Source organism: Geotrypetes seraphini, chromosome 2 (assembly GCF_902459505.1).
Source record: "Geotrypetes seraphini chromosome 2, aGeoSer1.1, whole genome shotgun sequence".
Taxonomy (NCBI): Eukaryota; Metazoa; Chordata; class Amphibia; order Gymnophiona; family Dermophiidae; genus Geotrypetes; species Geotrypetes seraphini.
Genome location: NC_047085.1, coordinates 147,146,861 through 147,169,167, shown reverse-complemented (window position 1 = coordinate 147,169,167; position 22,307 = coordinate 147,146,861). Strand labels below are relative to the sequence as shown.

General features: G+C 43.5%; 1 protein-coding gene across 4 annotated transcripts in view; it reads left to right on the top strand.

Annotated features, from left to right (window-relative positions):
• Positions 1-22,307, top strand: part of LPIN2 (lipin 2) — a 293,670-nt gene that overhangs the window by 156,023 nt on the left and 115,340 nt on the right. For all 4 annotated transcript variants that reach the window (XM_033933961.1, XM_033933960.1, XM_033933962.1 and 1 more), the window contains 2 exons: positions 8,549-8,736; positions 9,730-9,823. In XM_033933961.1, coding sequence (XP_033789852.1) covers positions 8,549-8,736; positions 9,730-9,823 — 282 coding nt within the window. The remainder of the gene's footprint in view (positions 1-8,548; positions 8,737-9,729; positions 9,824-22,307) is intronic.

Below are 22,307 nucleotides of genomic sequence, written 5' to 3'. Positions count from 1 at the left end.
GTGACCTTTATGATCTCCTTAGAGTCTTAGTACATGTTCTGCTGGTGCAGAATCAGAACATCAAACTTTTTGGACCTGTCATTAGATGAGACCCCTTCCTTGAGAATCTTCTTCAGCGGCTGTCCTTTCAAGGGCCGGATTCTTGTTTGAATAGGTCTGGATGACTGCTACTCAGGTGTGGTGAATGCTACCCTATGTTGCTCCCTATGAACCAGTTTCACTGGACATCGGGAGGGGATCATAGTTCTCTTTGTTCCTCCCACAGGTTTCATCAAGGATATTCAGGTTTTCCCTCCTAGACACATTCCCAGGGCTGCACCTCCATTATCACGTTTCTGATTCCAGGAATTCTCAGTTTCCTGTGAAGTGGTTATGCCGCCCCCCTCCCCCTCCCAAAAAAAATAAGAAGAAAGTGCCGTTTTTGCCAGGGGCAGATGTGGCTTCCTCACTCGCAGGCTGTCTTTCATTGGACACTTGTTAATCCTCCTTTTACTGCCTCTGGCTTGGTTTCTGAACTTCGGCAAGTCGACGACACCAGAATCCAGGGTCTGCGATATTCTGCAGCGCCTCTTAGACTTCAGGATGCTTGAACCTGTTTCAGTCCATGAATGGACTTAGGTGGATGTTTCTTAGACATATTCTGGTTCTACAGTTGGTCACCCACTTCTTGCAAATTCCCCCTTTCCAAATAGACAACGGAATACACTGTGCTTCAGGCTCTTTCGTGTAGGGAACCCTTTCTCTGTATTTTGGGCACGGGTTTTTTTTCTTCATACTATACCTTCCTTCTTGCCGAAAGTGGTCTCTGCTTTTAATGTCAACCAGGAGATTAGGTTACCTGCATTTCAACCAACAGTTTCAGACGCAAAGATCAGATCTTATGTAACTTGGAAGTCAGGAGGGTCTTGATCCATTATTTGGAAAGGACTAATGAGTTCAGGCTGTCTGATCACCTTTTTGTTCTCACTGCTGCACCTTGCCATAGTAGGCCAGCATCTTCGATTGCTCGATGGATTTGAATGGCCATTTCTGCAACTTACATCACCCTGTGATAAGCAGCTGCCGATCTCGCTTAAAGCGCACTTGATGAGAATTGTGGCTGTGTCATTGGCGGAGTCTCAGGAGATTCATCCTAATGAAATTTGTTGGGCGGCTACTTGCTCCTTGCTTCATATTTTTACCCAGCTTTACCATGTGGAAGTAGCAGCGCATTCTGATGCCATTTTCAGGACCTCGGTTTTGAGGGCAGGTTCTTCTGTCCCTCCCTAGTTATCGTGTGGAGTATGGAATCCGAAAGGGACATAACAGAATGGAAGCACAGGTTTATAACTTCGATAATCTTCTTTCTGTTAGTCCCTGGGGGATTCCATAAGACCTGCCCTCTCTGTGTACATTCAGTTGTTGATATAGCCTGCTCCTTTCTGCCTTGGTTAACTGTCCTTACAGACTTAAAGATTTTCCATACAGCTGACAGACCCTTTGGGGAGTCTTCTGTGAGTATGCTCGTTACCGAAGGCCTTTCTTGTGGTGCTTGTTTCACCCAGCAGGTTAGTTCTAAATTGTTCCTCAATGTTTTTCTGAGTTGCCTTTGTGCTTGTTTATTACTTGTTGATATTTTGCAGAGCAAATCAGTTCATGAATTACTTATGTTGATGGGGGATTCTCACCAGTACCCCCTTGTCCTAGATTTGCAGGCTTTGGGACTGAACTATTTATCGATTCTCACACAAGGGGGAGTGTAGCATGTGTTCAGAAAAGATGTAAATTTCTGCAACACCCGGACTGCAGGTTGGGATTGAACACTTAGCGTATGGAATCCTTCAGGGACTAACAGAAAGATGATTTTCCTAATCTTCCATTTCTCACTTGAAGCTAGCGTGCATCACTGGAGAAGTCTAATTTATACCTTTCTGTTCATTCTCCCAACCTTATTCTGGCTTCTAGCACAAATGTGGCTGCAGCATCTATTTAAACTTATTCAAAGTTGTGATCATGTTATCAACTCTTTCATTCATCCAATTGGATCAGACAAGCGTCATCCACTCGATTTCTTTATTCAGCTCGCCAGGCTCCACCATTTCCAATCTAAAAATCCAGTACTGTTCTCTAAAATTTAATCTTTTTGAGACATCACCACCCAGCCTCCCACTGTCCACAACTTCTAAAATATGCCATTTAAGATCATGGATACCATGGGCATGCTGTATCCAGTGTTGTACCAACGGGCTTCTTCAGTTGTAGTACTAATTTTAGACTTATGTTCAGTAAGTCTAACTTTAATAGATCTAATAATAATAATAATAATTTTATTCTTATATACCGCCGTACCAAAAAAGTTCTAGGCAGTTCACAACAAGGTGCGCTAATAGATGGGATACAGATAAAATACAAATTAGAATAATGAACTTAAAAACAGATAAAGACAGAAAGCATTTACAATATAATGCAGAAAATACTGGCATGGTAGGGAAAGAAGTAACCTGATTGACACTTTAAATATGGAGAGAAGTCTATAAATAATCCTGTGATGATGTATTAAACAGTACCTTCTATAATCACAGTTACTTTTTATAAATATAAATATAATTATTGTGGAAATCTCAGACCCATAAACCCGTGAATGGTGGTATCACCATAATGAGGTTCAATTAGGGGACCATCATAGATTTTCAAGCATAGATGGACAAGCATATAGTTTCAAGGAACTGCAACGAATGTTTTCTACATTTCACTTGCACTATAATCACCGATGAGGCTCAACAGTGATATTATACCATCCAGTTCACAGATAAGTTTTGTTTTTTTATCAAAAATTTTTTTAAAATCATTTCCATTTGTTTAGTTAGTTTTTCACATTAATCTTATTTGGATGGCAGAGGGACGGTGAAAATCTATGATGGTCCCCTAATTGAACCTCATTATGGTGATACCACCATTCACGGGTTTATGGGTCTGAGATTTCCACAATAATTATATTTATATTTATAAAAAGTAACTGTGATTATAGAAGGTACAGGGAAAGAAGTAATACATAGAACAGATAAAATACATCAAGTTGAATATAAGGAACTTGATTGAAAAAATGAAGCAGAATGCATTAAGATACTACTTCTCCCCACATATGTAAGTCTGCATAGGCAGCTGATCGTATATACTATATTCTTCATGTTACTATACTGATTGTCCTAGAAAACTGCTGAATGAATGTTGGAATGGGATGTAAGACGGTTGTATAAAGATATTGTGAATTCTTGTTTCCAGAATAAGCATGGATATTCCTCTGGTGGTTGAGTTTGGGCAGGGTTTGTACTTAATCTATATATTTTATAAAATATATGCACAAAATATACTAGAAAGGTGATACATTTCATTTCAGATGTGCCTTTGTCCATGTAGTTTCAGAGTTAATTTTATAAAACATATGCTCAAAATATAATAGAAAGGGGTGCATTTCATTTTAGACGTGTCTTTGTCCATGTAGTTTGAAGGTTAATTTTATAACTGCACTCAACTAGTGCAAAAGACATACGAGTTTTGAATCGGTGGGCTATTCATCTCTACTCGAGTGTTTTGTGTTGAAGGCTTCATCTACATTTTCGACTCCACCTTCTGTATCACTGGACTATGCTATTTCTCCTCAGTTTCTCCTCCTACACATGAGTTGGAAGGTGTCTTTCTGATTTCGGTCATAGCTTTGGTGACGCCAGGGAAATGTCCAGCCTTGGCTGGAACTCCAAGACCACTGAGGCAATAGTTACCAGGAAAACCATCTTAACAGTAAGATCCATCTGCGACACCTCTTGTAAGGGCTTGTACAGAGCCTTACTCGGGGCCTGCAAGACAATTTTAAGATTCCTCTTCACGAACAGCTGTTGTACAGGAGGATACAGTTGCAACACCCCCTTCATACCAGTTCAGGTGTAGCACACATCTTACATTATCACCTGTAGTTCTTCTCGATCTTTTTGCTCCTCACCAACAATGTCCCCTATAAACACATTCAATCTGGTAGTCAGGATGCACCAGAAGCTTCACATCTAGGTTGAGAAGGGAAATCGGCCTGTATGCACTACATAATTTTAGATCTTCTCCTGGTTTGGGTAGGGTTGTTATTCTGGCCTCCCTGTAGAACTTAAGGTAATATAGGGTAATATAGGGTCCACAAGAAAAGATAAAGTCTTCTAAAAGTTAGAGGACATGCCATCCAGGCCAGTTTTAGCTTTTTAATAGCTTACTGAACTTCCTGTATTTGAGTATTATCTGTGAGATCTCATGTTTTTAGTAGGGTAGGTGAGATTAAAAGAGCAGCGGCCTTTGGATCAACTGATGTAGTTGGTGAGCTGTTAGTTGTTGCTCCTGTGAGGAGTGTTGTTGCTGTTATAATTCATGTTTGTTAGTTTCTTAGTTCTGCTTGGTTATTTGGCAGACTGAGTGTATAAGGACTGCACAGCTGACTTGTACTACAGCCAAAAGTTTGTCTTCACCTGCTAGTCATGGTGAGCTATTACCCATGAGTGAGTTGTGCCTGTCTAGAGAGACTAAAAGAAAAAAAATTAGCAGGTAAGAACCTAATTTCTGCATACATTCTGTAATTCCATATTTTGTAAGTTGCCTTGAACCTGTTTAGGCATAGCGTGATTCAGAAAAATTAGATTATATTGACCAGAGTGCAAATAAAATAGTCAATATGGGGGAAGACACCCCTGCATCAGTTGCTTGTTAGCAGAGCCTCCCTCACCCACTAGAGGCTAGAGAGCTGCTTGAAAATGGGGATTGCGGTTATTCCACAGGTTTAGAAGAAGTTGCCACAGGATTCCCATGGGAGTGTATTTAAAATCTCCAATATGAGGCTTGGAATGCCCAGGGAGGCAAGCTTGGAACACTCATTGGTTGAATATTGAATACCATTGAAAAAAAACACAGAAGGCTGTTGGGGTTGAGAAGAAACAGAGGGCTGCGAGCAAGTAAATAATAGTGTCGACTCCTGCAGGTACAAGTAGAGATGGAGGAGATTAATTGTGAAGATGAAATAGATCTTAGCAGGTATGGATGGGTATGAGTTAGATTTCTTTGGGGATGGGCGGGAAGGGATGAAATTTCTGTCCCTGTGAGACTCTTTACTGGAAATGCGCTGCCTTTGAGGATTATCCATCACAGAGGCAGGCTTCCTTTGATTGTTAAACTGTACATCCCGTTCACCTTCAATCAAAAATTGTTGAGCTTCCTCTTTTGATTGAATGCAATGGAGTTGGCCATATCTGGTGAAAATGAGTGAACAAGAAAATCCCTTCAGCTCTCAGCATCGTGAAAAGTCTCCACAGCTCTCCTTGTTATCTAAGGATTTCAGCAGCTACAACATGGTAAACAGATACCTCATTTGTCTCCCATACTATATTTGAGGAAGCTCAGACTTTCCAAAAAAATAACTTATTTTAATTTGTAACTCTGAAAGCATACAACAATGTCCTTGGCCAAATTTGTGTGTGCCTTACTCAAGGCATGTTGTGCATGCACAATTTTCAGTTGACTCAGATTGCACTGATGCATCTCTAATCAATAGGATAAAACTTGCAATTTTTTGCACTAGTTCACAATCCGTGTACTCTGGTTGCTTGAGCTCCTCCACAGAACTGGATATTTCAAGGTGAGAGCGGTTCTCCAAATCTTCCAGTGTAGCTATAAAGTCAACTAAACCATTCTACATCTCCAGTTGTTTTTACAGTGTTTGACAATGGATGCCACAGACGTTTAGTAGATTCAGGTTAATAATTAGATTGTAAGCTCTTTTGAGCAGGAACCATCTCTTGTGTGTTTAATGTACAGCACTGCGTGCATCTGATAGCCCTATAGAAATAATAAATAGTAGTTAGAGGAGGAGCAAACAGTTTAGGCAACCATCACTCCAGTATCATTACATCCTCCTTGGTGAAGGCTAATTTACGTTCATGTGAAACAACTAAGGGCTAGATGCACTCAAGTCTCTGATCATATAACAATCATTGCTAAACCTTGCATGCAAGAATTAGATCAGTATTACTGACCCGAAACACCCGACAGGTCTGCCTGGTTTTTTTTCCATTTTATTTCTATGGGCACAAATGTGCCCATTAAAAAAAAAAAAAAAATGCCGTACTGTGCCAACGCCACCCCCCCCCTCTCGGACGAATAACCCTGGTATCAAAAAATCAGCATGAGGGATGCCCACTCTCTCCTACCGCTGCAAACTTTCCCTGCACTGACCCCCCCCCCAGGACCCTTCGAACTGACTAGAGAATGACACGGTGACAAAATTCATCACCGTTCCCGTCCCCGCGGATAACCGCGGGAAATAATCCCATGTCATTTTCTAGTGTCTATTTCAACCTCAGTCCTTCTACACCAGCATTCTTCAAAGCAAAGCTTGTGGGTCAGTGGTTGTGGCCATTTATACTCTGATTCTTCCCTCTCTCTTTAAAGAATGACATGAAGATGGTTTACCGCGGTTATCCGCGGGGACGGGAACGGTGATGAATTTTGTCACCGTGTCATTCTCTAGAACTGACCCCTCCCCTCCCTTCCCCAAAAATCAGGTATCACTTCCTCCTGCTGCTGCGATCCCCCCACTGCCCCCCATGCCCCTCCCCCAACCGAACCCTACCCTACTCTCCCCTTCCTAAAAAAACAGAATAATTTTGCTTGAGCATGCTCTCTGAAAGTCAAACAGGAATCCACTAGAGCACCTAAGTACTTTATCTCTGTAGAAATTATTACAGGTATATCTAAGAGTTCAGTTGAGTCTAGAATATAATTCCCTATTGCCCTTCCAAAACACATAACTTTGGGTTTTTGGATGCTCAACTTTAATCTATTGTAATCCATCCAGCCCTTTATCCTTGCCATTATCAACTGTAACTGCTGCACTGCCCCTTCAAAATCCCTTCAATTGGAAAGAACAACTGTATATCATCTGCATAGAGTCTATAAGAGACCCCAAAGCCCTGTAGAAGCTTAAAGTGACTCAAGATAAAGGTTAAACAAGGTGGCTGAAAGGTTGGATCCCTGAGGAATGCTCATCCTTACATCTCTACAACAAGATAGTATCCCATTCACCATCACTTCTTGCTGCCGCCAACACTAAAATGATGAAAACCATTTCATGACTGCCCCTCTGATGCCACAACCTTTTAATCTGTCTAGTAAAATTGAATGGTCTAACGTATCGAAAGTGGCTGAGATGTCGAGAAAGACAGCTAAATACTTCCTTCCACCATCCAAACCATTCCACAATTCATCCAGCATCTATACCAACAGGGTCTAAGTGCTGTGATGCTTTCAGAAGGCATACTGATGATCATCAAGGACTCTTTGTTCCTGTAAGTACCTGTCAAGTTGTAAATAAACCAGCTTCTCCAGTACTTTTGCAAGCACTGGTAAAGAAGCCACCGGATGAAATTACTTATCTCCCTTACTCCCAATTTCTTATCCTTCACCAATGATCTGATAATCACAGTTTTCAACACATCAGGCACCTCACCCTCCTCTAACATTAAATTCATCAAAGATGTAATGCCCAGTATAATTTTACTAACAAGGCGTTTCAGTATCTCCGGTGGACAAATGTCCCCCGTTGACATCGTAGATTTACAGGCACACAGTATCTCACCCACAGCTAACATCAATTTTTTCAAATGAGTTCCCTGAAATCCGTTTTCCAATCAAATGAGCTATCCCGAAATCTGTTTTCCATTCTCCATCCACAAATGGAATAATTTGCAACCTTTAACAAAAAGACGAGGTTGAGCAAAAAGAGAGGTTAGCGCAAACACTAGGTCCAGTGTGTTACCTGCCACATGGGTTAAAGTATTGATCCATTGTTAAGCCCTATTGCATCCATCGCCTTAAAAAACATACTCCCTCGCATACCACCTGAGTTCTAGGGCATATTGAAATCACTCACAATAACAGTTCGAAAAAGATCTAATCACAACAACAATAAATTCAAGAAACCCAAGCTATCCTTTGCTAACACTCCCAGTGGACAGTAGACAAGACAGAAAGCGAGATCCACACGCTTCATTATTAGAACATCCATCCCATCAATAGTGCCTTGGTAGACTACAGCCAATGTGAAGGTACATCTATAAAATAAGATCACCCACCACCCTTCCAATTCCCTCGCATGCCCAGTTCCACTCATACCGAGATGGACAACATTCATTTGCCACAACTGACACCTGAAGATTGCAAGTTCACATTGTTGTTGGATGTTTAAGCCACCATCTGGGACTTATCTCGGTTGTTTGACAATGGATGCCACAGACATTTAGTAGATTCAGGTTAATAATTAGATTGTAAGCTCTTTTGAGCAGGAACCATCTCTTGTGTGTTTAATATACAGCACTGCGTGCATCTGATAGCCCTATAGAAATAATAAATAGTAGTTGGAGGAGGAGCAAACAGTTTAGGCAACCATCACTCCAGTATCAATACTTTGCTTGTTTTCCTACATTTTTTTTCCTAAATTTAAAAAACAGTATGCATAGCTGATGAATGTTTTCTTTTTCTATAGTGAATCTGATCCTGGCTCAAGGCAGTGGATGGAATCTGATACTCTGTCAGGCTCCCAGTCACCTCAGTCTGTTGGAAGTGCTGCAGCAGATAGTGGTACAGAGTGCTTGTCAGACTCCGCCATAGACATGCCTGATGTCACTCTCTCCCTCTGTGGTGGCCTCACTGAAAATGGAGAAATCTCAAAAGGTGGGCAAGAAATTAAAAGGAAAGAAAGAACAAATGGGAGGCTTAAAAAAAGGTTCATCTTGCAGTTGTCTGTCCAGTGATGGGCTTGTTTCTGGCACACTGTGAAGGTGACTCATTCAGACCTCTATAGGAAGGGATTGCTGTGGGTGTTGTGGTAAGTCCTACTTGTGCTAGAATAGCACTAAGAATTAGTCTCAGAGGAGACTACCCCACCTTCCCTAGGCCTCAGAGCTAATGAAGATAATGATGGCATCTGGGGTACTTTGAGAAGGATGGATAAGTGTGTTTTTTTTTCTTTTGTTAATAGGGGATAGGTGGTTTATTGTTTTGAGAACATTAAAGGAGGGATCTGGCTTGTTTATTTGTTAGGATTTATTTACATCCTTTTTGAACAAATTCATCCAAGGCGGTGTACAGCAAAAATAAGTCAAACATATATATTAGGCTGTCCCAGCCCCAAATTATAATGAACAGTGTGCATGCAGGCGATGACATATTTAGGTTGTGAGAAATAAGTTCCTCCACCACAGTAAGGGTGAACTTCAGTGTCTGTATTGCTTCTTATGAGCAGTGGTACCTCCCCTTTGCAAGCAGTAAGGATGAAGGACTGTGTTCAGCTATAAACTATTCTTTGTATCCTATGCATACCACAAGGGTTATAGATAATATAAATGGCTATGTTTTTATAGCAATTATTTGGCACATTAACTTTATTTATACGGTATTTGCTTCTTGCCTAACCACTGGGGGGCTCTAGGCATTTTACAGCAATAAGAACTTTGCTTTGGAGAGAATTGGTCCTGCAAGGCATTGAGGAGAATCAGTAGAATCTTTTATCATGTGTAACTTATAAGTAACACATGAATAGCAGTAGGGTTATGTGGAGGAGGGGGAGTTCACACTTGATGCTTGTCATTTGAAGTTTTACAACTTATTGGACCATCACTGTTATTATATATATTGAGTGTGTATGATTTTTCCTTTGTGTTGCAGAAAAATTTAAGGAATATATTGTTACTTATCAAGAATTTTCTGAAAATCCGGGAATCATCGACAACCCTAATCTGGTAGTGAGGATCTATAACAGGTATAACAGTGGTATAAATTAATATCTGGATTTGTAAATAAAAAACCAAAAAAATGGTCTGAGAGACATTTGGAGCATTGAGATTAAGCATCAAATTAATGCATCTCAATGGCCACGACTTTGGTCTTGGAGGTTAAGATGTACAGTGTCAGCATCTATGAGACAAATATGGTTTTTTTCTTTTGCATAGAGCTTTTTGGACCCCTGTTCATTTACAAAAAATAGATAGCTCTAAGTCTAATAGATGTTGGCACTGTCATCTTGAAGCTGGGACATTAGATCATCTTTTATTCTATTGTTCATATATTTTATTAATTTGGAAATCAATTTGGCCTCAAATAAATAGGATGTTGGAAAATCCGGTAGCCTTAACATATGATACTATTTTATTTGGAACAACAATGAGAGCAAGAAGCCAAATCTCGTCAAATAACAAACTTTTATTTATTTTGACTGGAGTAGCAATACAGCAAATAACATACAATTGGAAAAGGTATGACAGATTAAATTATAACTTTTGGTGGAATTCTGTATGTCATATATACAAAATGGAACATACAATAGCAACACAAAAAGGATATTTTGGTAAATTTCAGAAGATATGGGGACCATTAACAGATTTTTGTAATGAATGATAAACTTTTCCCAAGATAAGATATTTGATTAGAGGGGAAATATGGGTGGGGTGTTTATTTTTAGTATTTCATAATATATGATTATATCAATAGTTCATTGTAATGGTACTTGTATGTAATATTGTGATGGGATGGGAGGGGAGGATTTTCTATTTAATAAGAATAGTTTAAATAATAGGTTTATTACATAATATTCAAAATATTATAGAATATTAATTTGTAATGAAATGTTATACTTAGTGTTATGTGAGAATTAATCAAGTGTGTATTTATAAGTTCATTTGAGTTTATCTGCTACACTTGTTGTAATGTGCAAAAATGAATAAAGAATTTAAAATATAACAGGTAACTAAATACTACACTATATTTCTTATATTCTGCAAATTTCAATAAAGATTCAATGTGGATAATAAAACTTAGTAGCAGATAAAGACCTGAACAGTCCATCCAGTCTGCCCAATAGTTACATACATTATAAATTTGTGATTAAATTAATTTGCCTTTTTCTTTGCTATTTCTTGGCCATAGACTAGAAGTCTACCTGTTACTGTACTTAATGTTCCAACTACTGGAGTTACTATCGAAGCTCACGCCACCCTATCTGAACTATTTCATTATTTGTGGGATACAGACCATAAAAGTCTGCCCAGCACTGTCCTCAGGTTCCAAATTACTGGAGTTTCCGTCAAAGCCCTCCCCAGCCCACCCTAAACCGAATTTCCATATATCGGGCATAGACCATGCAAGCCTGCCCAGTACCAGCCTTAGTTCTTAAATTTATACAATTCATTTTCTAATTAGAAGTCCTCTGTATTCATCCTATGCTTTTTTAAATTCCGTCACCATTTTCATCTTTACCACTTCTTTTGGGAGGGCATTCCAAACATCATCCACCTTCTGCGTGAAAAAGAATTTCCTAATATTACCCCTAAGTCTACCACTTCACAACCTCAATTTATGCCCTATAGTTTTACCATTTTTCCTTCTCTAGAAAAGATTTGGTTCTATATTAATACCTTTAAATGTCTATATCGTATCTCCCCTATCCTTTCTCTCCTCTAGAATATACATATTCAAGCCTTAGAGTCTCTTCTTATACATCCTTTGGTACAAACCACCTACCATTTTAGTCACCTTCCTCTAGATTGCTTCAAGTCATTTTATGTTGTTAGCCATATACAGCCTAAACTAAACCTTAAGCTTATATACCACACCTTCTCTATAAATATAGAGCTTGACATGGTTTACAAAAATTAAAAGGGAAGTACAGTGAGAGTTGGTGGTAAGGGGAAGCGGTAATTTACATTTTTTAAAATAGCCAAGTTTTCAGGTGCCTTCAGAATAGTTGGAAAGAGCCCAGGTTGCCTCCAAAACTGAGCACAATACTCCAAGTGGGGCTTCACCAATGACTTATACAGGGGCATCAACAACACCTTTCTTCTGCTGGTTATGCCTCTATCTATACAGCCTAGCATTCTTCTGGCTACAGACACTGCCTTGTCACATTGTTTTGTCGCCTTCAGATCCTCAGACACCATTAACCCAAGGCCCTTCTTCCCGTCCGTGCATATCAGCCTCTCATCTCATACGGCTCCCTTGGATTTGTACTCCACAAATGCATCACTTTGCACTTCTTTGGTCTAATGTTTGGCAACTAAAATTCAATGCATTCTTACAACTTCTGCAGATCCTTTTTTCATGTTTTCTACTTCCTCCAGGGAGGATGAGGTGTACAGCATCAGCATCTATGAGACAAACATTGTTTCTTTTGTTGCATAGGATTTTTTGGACCCCAGTTCGTTTGCAAAAGTTGGACAGTTCTAAATCTAATAGATGCTGGTATTGTCATCTTGATTTAGGGACATTGGATCATCTGTTATTCTATTGTCCTTTGATACTTAATTTTTGGAAGTCGATATGGGGGTCAAATTAATGTTCTACTTGAGTCATCAATTCCATTGACTTATGAAGTCATAACATGTGGAACACTATTACCGTATTTTCTCGCATATAACGCGCGCGTTATACGTGGTTTTTACGTACCGCGCATACCCTTGCGTGTTATACGCGTGAGCGCGTTGTACAAAATTTTTTTACATAGTTCCCCCCCGACGTCTGATTCACCTCCCCTCCCCCCCGCAGGACACGATCGGGGCAAGAGGGAGCTCAAGCCCTCTTGCCCCAGCCAACCGCGTCACCCCCGACATGATCGGGGCAAGAGGGAGCTCAAGCCCTCTTGCCCCAGCCAACCGGGGCACCCCTGACACGATCGGGGCAAGAGGGAGCTCAAGCCCTCTTGCCCCCCCGACTCCCTGACACGATCGGGGCAAAAGGGAGCCCAAGCCCTCTTGCCCCGCCGACTCCTCAACTCCCCGACAATATCGGGCCAGGAGGGAGCCCAAGTCCTCCTGGCCCTGGCGACCCCACACCCCCCCCCCCCGCTAGTTGTTCGGGCCAGGAGGGAGCCCAAACCCTCCTGGCCACGGCGACCCCCTACCCCCACCCCGCACTACATTAAGGGCAGGAGGGATCCCAGGCCCTCCTGCCCTCGACGCAAACCCCCCTCCCCCCAACGACCGCCCCCCCCAAGAACCTCCGACCGCCCCCCCAGCCGACCCGCGACCCCCCTGGCCGACCACCACGACACCCCCATCCCCCCTTCCCCGTACCTTAGTGTAGTTGGCCGGACAGACGGGAGCCAAACTCGCCTGTCCGGCAGGCAGCCAACAACGGAATGAGGCCGGATTGGCCCATCCGTCCCAAAGCTCCGCCTAATGGTGGGGCTATGGCGCCTGGGCCAATCAGAATAGGCACGGGAGCCTAGGTCCCACCTGGGGGCGGGGCCTGAGGCACATGGACCCAACCCGACCATGTGCCCAAGGCCCCGCCCCTAGGAGGGACCTAAGGCTCCCGGGCCTATTCTGATTGGCCCAGGCGCCTTAGGCCCCACCATTAGGCGGAGCTTTGGGACGGATGGGCCAATCCGGCCTCATTCCGTTGTTGGCTGCCTGCCGGACAGGCGAGTTTGGCTCCCGTCTGTCCGGCCAACTACACTAAGGTACGGGGAAGGGGGGATGGGGGTGTCGCGGGTCGGCTGGGGGGGCGGTCGGAGGTTCTTGGGGGGGGGCGGTCGTTGGGGGGGGGGGGGTTTGCGTCGAGGGCAGGAGGGCCTGGGATCCCTCCTGCCCGTAATGTAGTGCGGGGTGGGGGTAGGGGGTCGCCGTGGCCAGGAGGGTTTGGGCTCCCTCCTGGCCCGAACAACTAGCGGGGGGGGGGGGTCGCCAGGGCCAGGAGGACTTGGGCTCCCTCCTGGCCCGATATTGTCGGGGAGTTGAGGAGTCGGCGGGTCAAGAGGGCTTGGGCTCCCTTTTGCCCCAATCGTGTCAGGGAGTCGGAGGTGCAAGAGGGCTTGAGCTCCCTCTTGCCCCGATCGTGTCGGGGGTGCCGCGGTTGGCTGGGGCAAGAGGGCTTGAACTCCCTCTTGCCCCGATCGTGTCGGGGGTGCCGCGGTTGGCTGGGGCAAGAGGGCTTGAGCTCCCTCTTGCCCCGATCGTGTCCTGCGGGGGGGGGGGGTGAATCGGACGTCGGGGGGGGGGCATCAGGCTTTCAGGGTGGGGACAGGACTTCAAGGGGGAGAGGAGAGTCGGGGCGGGCGAAAGGAGAGTCGGGCAGCATGCGCGGTATATGGGTGTGCGCGGTATATAAAAATTTCTGTACATAAATTTGTGTTTTTCGCGCGCTATACCCGTGTGCGCGTTTTACACGGGTGCGCGTTATCTACGTGAAAATACGGTACATGTTAAACCCCCCTGTGGATTGTTATAAATGCCGGCTTTTCTTAATTATGACGGGAATAGCCATGCAGATTATAACATGTAATTGGAAGAACTATGATCGCCTTAACTTTCCTTTTTGGTGGGCGAGCTTATGTTCCAGCTACAAATATGAAAAAAATGAATGCTGAGATATCGGGCATAGTAATGTATTTAACTTGGTGTGGGGCCCATTGACATCTTTTATCTTTTATTGCTTCTATATAGTTGTCATTTCTCTTTAATTTTTGTCTGATTTCCTTACACATCCAGGGTGGGAGGGAGGGGGTTGGGAATGTATTACTACTTTAAATAAGAGTTGGTTATTGGAAGAATAATTGCATTTATATTATTGATTTAAGTAAAAGGGGTGGGGGAAAAAGATTACTTTTGAATATTTGTAAGTTCAAAGTGCTTTTCTTGATTTGTTTTACGTTCAGATTCATATGTGTTGCACTATTATTATAAAGATTTATTTAAAAAAAAAAAAAGATTCTAGGAAATTCACTATCCTTTCCTTCAGCAATGCTTCTTTATTTTTCCATTAACCAAAGTGAAACTTACCGGCCTGTAGTTTTCTGCTTCATCTCTATGACCACTGTTGTGAAGAGGGACCACATCCACTCTTCTCCAATCCCACAGAACCTATCCCTTCTCCAAGGTTTTTTTGAACAAATCTTTAAGAGGAACTGCCAAAACCTCTCCAAGCTCCCTCAGTAACCTGGGATGAATCCCGTATGGTCCCATGGCTTTATCCACCTTCAGTTTTTCAAGTTGTTCATAAACACATTCCATTCTTATGTGTATCTTTGTCAGCCTATAGTGGTCCTTCTGGATTTTCTTCTGTAATACAGAAGTATTTAACACGTTTGCTTTTTCCTCATCACTCTCCACATAGCGGTTCATAGCTTCTTTTGGTCTCACTATTCCACTTTTTGTCATCCTTCTTTCACTAATATACCTGAAAAAAATGTTCTCCCATTTTTTACTGTTCTAGCCATTTGCTCTTCTGCTTGCACTTTTGCCAGACATATCTGTCTTAGTTTCTTTCTGTTTCAACTGGTATTCCTTTCTGTACTCCTCTTTTTGAGGGGTTTTTTTTTTTGTATTTCACGAACACCAACTCTTTTTCTTTACTTTCTCTGATAGTTATTTGGAGAACCACATTTGTTTCCTTCTTCTCTATTTTTATTTTCCTCCCATAAAGATCAGTAGCCGTTTTTACTGCTCCTTTCAGTTTGGACCACTATTCAGCTTCTCTTATGTCCTCCCATTCTATCGGCTCTTTCTTCAAGTACTCCCCCCCATTTTACTAAAGTCCACACATTTGAAATCCAGGACTTTGAATTTTGTGTTGCTACCCTCCACTTTAGCTGTTATATCAAACCAAACCTTTTGATTGCTACTTCTCATACAGGCACCCACTCATACATTAGAGACACTTTTACCATTTGTGAGCACCAAAGCCAGTGTCACATTTTCTCTTATGGGTTCTGTCACCATTTGTCTGAGCAGAGCACTTTGAAAATCATCCACAATCTCTTTTTTCTTTCCGATTCTGCAGATGGAACTTTCCAATCTATATCTGATGGGTTTAAATCACCCAGCAGCAGCACCTCCCCTTTCCCAACATTTGGATATTTGCAACCAGATCGTTATCAATTTGTTGTGATTGTGTTGGAGGTCTGTAGACAACACTCATGTAGATAGAAGTTCCATCTTCTCTTGTCAGAATGATCCATATTGCTTCTTCCTTTTTCCAGGCCCCCTTCATTTCAGTTGCTTTGATATTGTTCGTAACATAGAGAGTCTTTTCATCTATCTCTGTCCTTCCTAAAAAGATTATAACCTGGTATGCTTGCATCCCATCCATGGAAATCAACTGAACCATGTCTCTGTGATAGCAACAATATCCAAATCTACCTCTAACATCAGGGCTTGCAGATCATGATTTTTGTTGCTTAGACTGTGTTTGTGGTCATTGCTTTCTAGCTACATTTCAGTGGCAATCTCATTTTTTGTATAGTTGTTTATCCCAGGACAAGCAGGCAGCATATTCCCACACATGGGTGACGTCACCGACGGAGCCCCGCAGCGGACAGCCTCGAAAGCAAACTTGCTTGAAGATCTCGATCTTTCGAGCACTGTACTGCGCATGCGCGCGTGCCTTCCCGCCCGAACTAGAGGGCGCATCTCCTGAGAGGATCCTCAGTTCGTTTAATTCCGCGGAGACAAGAAGACACGTTTTTCTACATCTCTGCAGCATTGCCTTCTATTCACCGCGGCTGTTTCTTTTCTTTCAGTTAAGTTCGGTCGCTGTGCTCTCCTATTTCTTTTTCGTTTTCTTTTCTTAAAAAAAATAAATAAATAAAATAAAAAAGTTTCAATTGTTTCTTTGATTTCGTGTCCGGCCGGTGAGCCTTGGGCCTAGGCCCATTTGCTCCTTTCGTTCGACACGGACTTTATTTTTTCCATGTCCCGGCCTCTTACCGGGTTCAAACGTTGTCGCCAGTGTAATCATGTGATTTCGGTCACCGATCCCCACTGCCGCTGTCTACAGTGCCTGGGTCCCACTCATTCCCCAGAAGATTGTCACCGTTGTTTCACTCTTACTCCACGGGCTTTTCGATGCCGGTGCGCTCAATTTTTTCAACTTTTCAGAGACATGGAGCAACCTTCGGATTCTGCTTCGACCTCGGCGGCTGCCCCGGTCTCGAAGGCTTCGACTCCGACGACATCGACGACTACGGTCGCGAAGGCTTCGACCCAGGCTCCGGCTGGAGCTTCGGTCTCGAAGGCCTCGACCTTACCTGCTTCGGTTCCCTCGAAGACGGTGCCATCTGCGAAGTCTTCTATGGGGGGTAAGTCTCCGGGTTCTCTTTCAGGTACCGTACCCAAGAAGCCACCAGACTCCTCTGCACGTCCATCTTCCAAGCGTACCTCCAAGATAAGGGAATACTCACCTTCGAGGTCGCCCTCTTCGGAGCGTACTGCTGCACCTACGAGGTCAGAATCTTCTGTCTCGGTGCCGATGCTGGAGGACATGCTGAAATCTATACTCACCACTCAGATTTCCTCCTTAGTGGCTCAATTAGTCCCGTCCTCGACCTTGCCTCGGACTGATCAGCCTGTCACACAACCAGAGCTTCCAGTATCTCAAGGCCGATCCAGGACACCGAAGAAAATTTCTTCGTCTGATTCTTCTCCAGACTCGCCTCCTCCGAAGCACCGGTCGAAGCATTCGAGACCTATTGCTCCCAAGCTTCGGAGGGAGTCTTCGGCATTGGATACCGAGACTTCTCTGCCTCATTCTTCGAAGCAGAAGCACAGATCTCGACACCATCGCGCATCGACTCGAAGTCCTTCTCGACCGAAGACTCCACCATCGAAGCCACCCCGTTGAGACAGTTCACCACAGACCTCAACTCATTCTGTACCACGTACACCTGGTACTTCTCCATCCAGGAGCCTGAAGAGAAAACATTCTCTTACTCTACCTCACAGAGCAGCTTCTTCTGTGACTCTAAGTCTAGACTCAGAACCACTTTCACCATATTCTAGAGAGGCTTCTCCCTCATACTCAGCTCTTCCTAAATCTCGCAGTGTATCTCCTGAGGAAGCGTCTGATTCCAAATCCATTTCTTTTGCCAAATTTATTTTTGATATGGGACAAGCTCTCAAACTGGATCTTCATTCAGATTCTAAATATACTCCTGAATATTTAGCAGATATGGAGCTTCCTCATCCACCGAAAGAGTCCCTCAGATTACCTATGACTCCTGTTCTGAAACAAACCTTTGTTCATAATATGGAGACTCCTTATTCCATCACTGCCATTCCATCTAAATTGGAATCCCGTTATCGAACAGTTCCATGTAAAGGTTATGAAAAGTCTCAACTATCTCATCAATCCCTGGTAGTAGAATCCTCTTTAAAGAAAGCACATCCTTCCAAAATCTATGCTTCAGTTCCTCCAGGTAGAGAAGGTCGTACCAGGGATAAGTTTGGTCGCCGTTTATACCAAAACTCTATGATGGCAAATAGAGTTCTTAATTACAGCTATATCTTTACATCCTACTTCAACCATTTTCTGAAGATTTTACCATCTTTTTACCCGGATATCTCTACCACTCGTCTTTCAGAATTTAAGCTCATCCTTAAGACTCTTTCTCAATTACGACTCTTCATATTACAAGCCTCATATGATGCATTTGAACTCTCGTCTCGAGTATCGGCCTTTGCTGTAGCCATACGTCGTTTAGCATGGTTACGTATTGTGGACATGGATCCCAACCTTCAAGATAGATTGGCAAATTTACCTTGTCAGGGAAATGAATTATTTGATGACTCTATTGAGGCAGCTACCAAGCGTCTTTCAGAACATGAACGCTCTTTTGCTTCCCTCATTCGACCAAAACCTAAACCTGCACCAACTAGAGGTTTCAAACAGACTCCACGTCGTTATCCTCAGAAAACGACTCCTGCTTTTTCAAGACCTCCTCCTCGTCATCCTCCTCAACAACAGCGACAACAAAAATCTCAGACTCCTGCTGCCACCAAGCCTGCTCAGTCTTTTTGACAATCTCGACATGAGCATTCAAATTTCTCTGTTTCCAAATTCTCCCCTCCCCATAGGGGGTCGCCTTTCCACATTTTATCACCAATGGGAGCTCATTACATCAGATCTCTGGGTGCTTACCATCCTACGAGAGGGATACTCTCTTCGGCTCCTTCAGGTGCCTCCAGATCGCCATCCAAGAGAGTGTCCTTCCAATCAGTCGCATCTTCCCTTTCTTCTCCAAGAAGCTCGAGCTCTGCTTCTCCTACGAGCTGTGGAGGAAGTTCCTCTTTCCCAAAGGAACTTGGGATTCTACTCCCGTTATTTTCTAGTTCCCAAAAAGACGGGGGATTTGCGACCGATCCTGGATCTCAGAGCTCTCAACAAATATCTAGTCAAAGAGAAATTTCGAATGCTCACACTGCCAACTTTATATTCCTTAATGGACCAAGGGGATTGGATGTGTTCCCTCGATCTCAAAGAGGCGTATACTCATATCCCTATTCATCCAGCATTTCTCAAGTACCTCAGATTCCAAGTAGGAAGCCTTCATCTGCAGTACCGAGTTCTCCCCTTCGGATTGGCTTCTTCTCCCAGGGTTTTCACAAAATGTCTCGTGGTCGTGGCTGCAGCTCTTCGCAACCAGGGTCTCCAAGTATTTCCATACCTAGACAACTGGCTCATCAAGGCTCCCTCTTTTTCAGGGGTTATTGCAGCGACCCAACAGACTATTCTTTTTCTACAAAGTTTGGGATTTCACATCAACTTTCCCAAATCTCAGTTGACTCCTTCTCAGTCTCTCCAATTCATAGGAGCAACTCTGGACACTATCAATCTGAGAGCATACCTTCCACAACCACGTCAGGCCGCCCTGCTTCAGATTTCTCAACAACTCTTCCAACTTTCAACTGTTCCAGCACGAAAGATGATGGTTCTGCTCGGTCACATGGCTTCTATAGTTCATGTGATTCCTTTTGCCAGACTTCACCTTCGTATTCCTCAATGGACACTGGCATCCCAATGGCAGCAATCAGTGGATCCACCAACTCGACTGATTTCCATAACTCCTTCATTGCGGAAGTCTCTCCGTTGGTGGATGCTCTCTTTAAATCTTTCCAGAGGCTTGCTGTTCCACCCTCTTCCTCATCAGAAAGTCCTCACAACCGACTCTTCAATGTACGCATGGGGAGCTCATGTGGACGGTCTTCGCACTCAGGGTCTCTGGACTCAAGCAGACCGTCGGTGTCATATCAATCTATTGGAACTCAGAGCGATATTCTATGCTCTCAAAGCTTTTCAACATCTCCTTCACGACATGGTGATTCTTGTACGTACCGACAACCAGGTAGCCATGTATTATGTCAACAAACAGGGAGGGACGGGCTCTCACTCTCTCTGTCAAGAAGCTCTGAAATTGTGGCATTGGGCAATTCTTCACAACATCTTCCTCAGAGCTGTTTATATTCAGGGTCAACACAATTATTTGGCGGACAAATTGAGTCGTCTTCTACAGCCTCACGAATGGAAACTCAATTCTCCTACTCTTCGCCAAATCTTTGCCTGTTGGGGAACTCCACAGATAGATCTGTTTGCGTCACCTCTCAACTTCAAACTGCCTCAGTTTTGCTCCCGCATCTATGCCCCTCAACGTCTCGAAGCGGATGCGTTTCTACTGGACTGGAGGAATCAGTTCCTTTATGCTTTTCCTCCGTTTCCTCTGATTCTCAAGACTCTAGTCAAACTGAAGTCAGAACATGCCACCATGATTCTGATAGCTCCTCGGTGGCCCAGACAACCTTGGTTCTCCCTTCTACTTCAACTCAGCACCAGGGAGCCTCTTCTCCTACCAGTATTTCCCTCTCTACTCACGCAGAGTCAAGGATCCTTGCTTCATCCCAATCTGCAGTCTCTACATTTAACAGCTTGGTACCTTTCTGCATAACAGACTTTTCTCAATTCTCTCCGTCTGTTCAAGATATCTTACTTGCTTCCAGAAAACCATCAACTAGACAATGTTATGGCCAGAAGTTGACTAGATTCTCTGCTTGGTGTTCTACACGTCACTTGCCACCCAGATCTTCCTCCTTGGCATCCGTTCTGGACTACTTACTCCATTTATCACAATCTGGACTTCAAACTACATCTATTTGAGTCTATCTTAGTGCTATAGCTGCTTTTCATCAGCCTTTGGATGGAAAACCCCTTTCTGCACATCCTATCGTTTCTCGCTTTATGAAAGGACTTCTCAATCTCCATCCACCGCTTAAACCACCTCCAGTGGTCTGGGATCTCAATGTTGTTTTAGCTCAACTTATGAAACCTCCTTTTGAACCGCTTGACAAAGCCCACCTCAAGTATCTCACTTGGAAAGCTGTGTTTTTGATTGCTCTCACTTCTACTCGAAGAGTCAGTGAGCTACAAGCTTTAGTTGCAGATCCACCCTTCACAGTTTTTCACCATGACAAAGTGGTCCTCCTTACTCATCCTAAATTCTTACCTAAAGTTGTTTCAGAATTTCACATCAATCAGTCTATTGTTCTACCTGTGTTTTTTCCAAAGCCTCATTCTCATCCTGGAGAAGCCGCTCTTCATACCTTGGACTGTAAACGTGCTTTGGCTTTCTACCTACAATGCACTCAACTTCACAGAACATCTCCTCAACTTTTCATCTCATTTGATCCAAACAAGTTGGGACGTCCTATATCAAAACGCACAATCTCCAACTGGATGGCTGCTTGTATTTCTTTCTGCTACACTCAGGCTGGTCTTCCTCTGCAAAGTCGAGTGACGGGCCACAAAGTTAGAGCTATGGCGGCATCTGTAGCTTTCCTTCGATCAACTCCCATTGAGGAAATCTGCAAAGCTGCCACTTGGTCCTCGGTTCATACTTTCACCTCTCATTATTGTCTGGATTCCTTATCCAGGAGGGATGGCCACTTTGGCCAATCTGTTTTGCAAAATCTTTTTTCGTAAATTGCCAACTTCCCTCCATCCCTTTTTACTTAGCTTGGAGGTCACCCATGTGTGGGAATATGCTGCCTGCTTGTCCTGGGATAAAGCACAGTTACTTACCGTAACAGTTGTTATCCAGGGACAGCAGGCAGATATTCTCACAACCCTCTCACCTCCCCTGGTTGGCTTCTTGGCTAGGTATCTGAACTGAGGATCCTCTCAGGAGATGCGCCCTCTAGTTCGGGCGGGAAGGCACGCGCGCATGCGCAGTACAGTGCTCGAAAGATCGAGATCTTCAAGCAAGTTTGCTTTCGAGGCTGTCCGCTGCGGGGCTCCGTCGGTGACGTCACCCATGTGTGGGAATATCTGCCTGCTGTCCCTGGATAACAACTGTTACGGTAAGTAACTGTGCTTTTTGTTACGTCCTTTCCAGATTTCATATGCTAGGTGTTCAATCCCTTCCTGCAATCCGGGGTTACAGAAATCCAAACACTTTTCTGAGCACATGCTCCTCCCCCTTAGAGTGA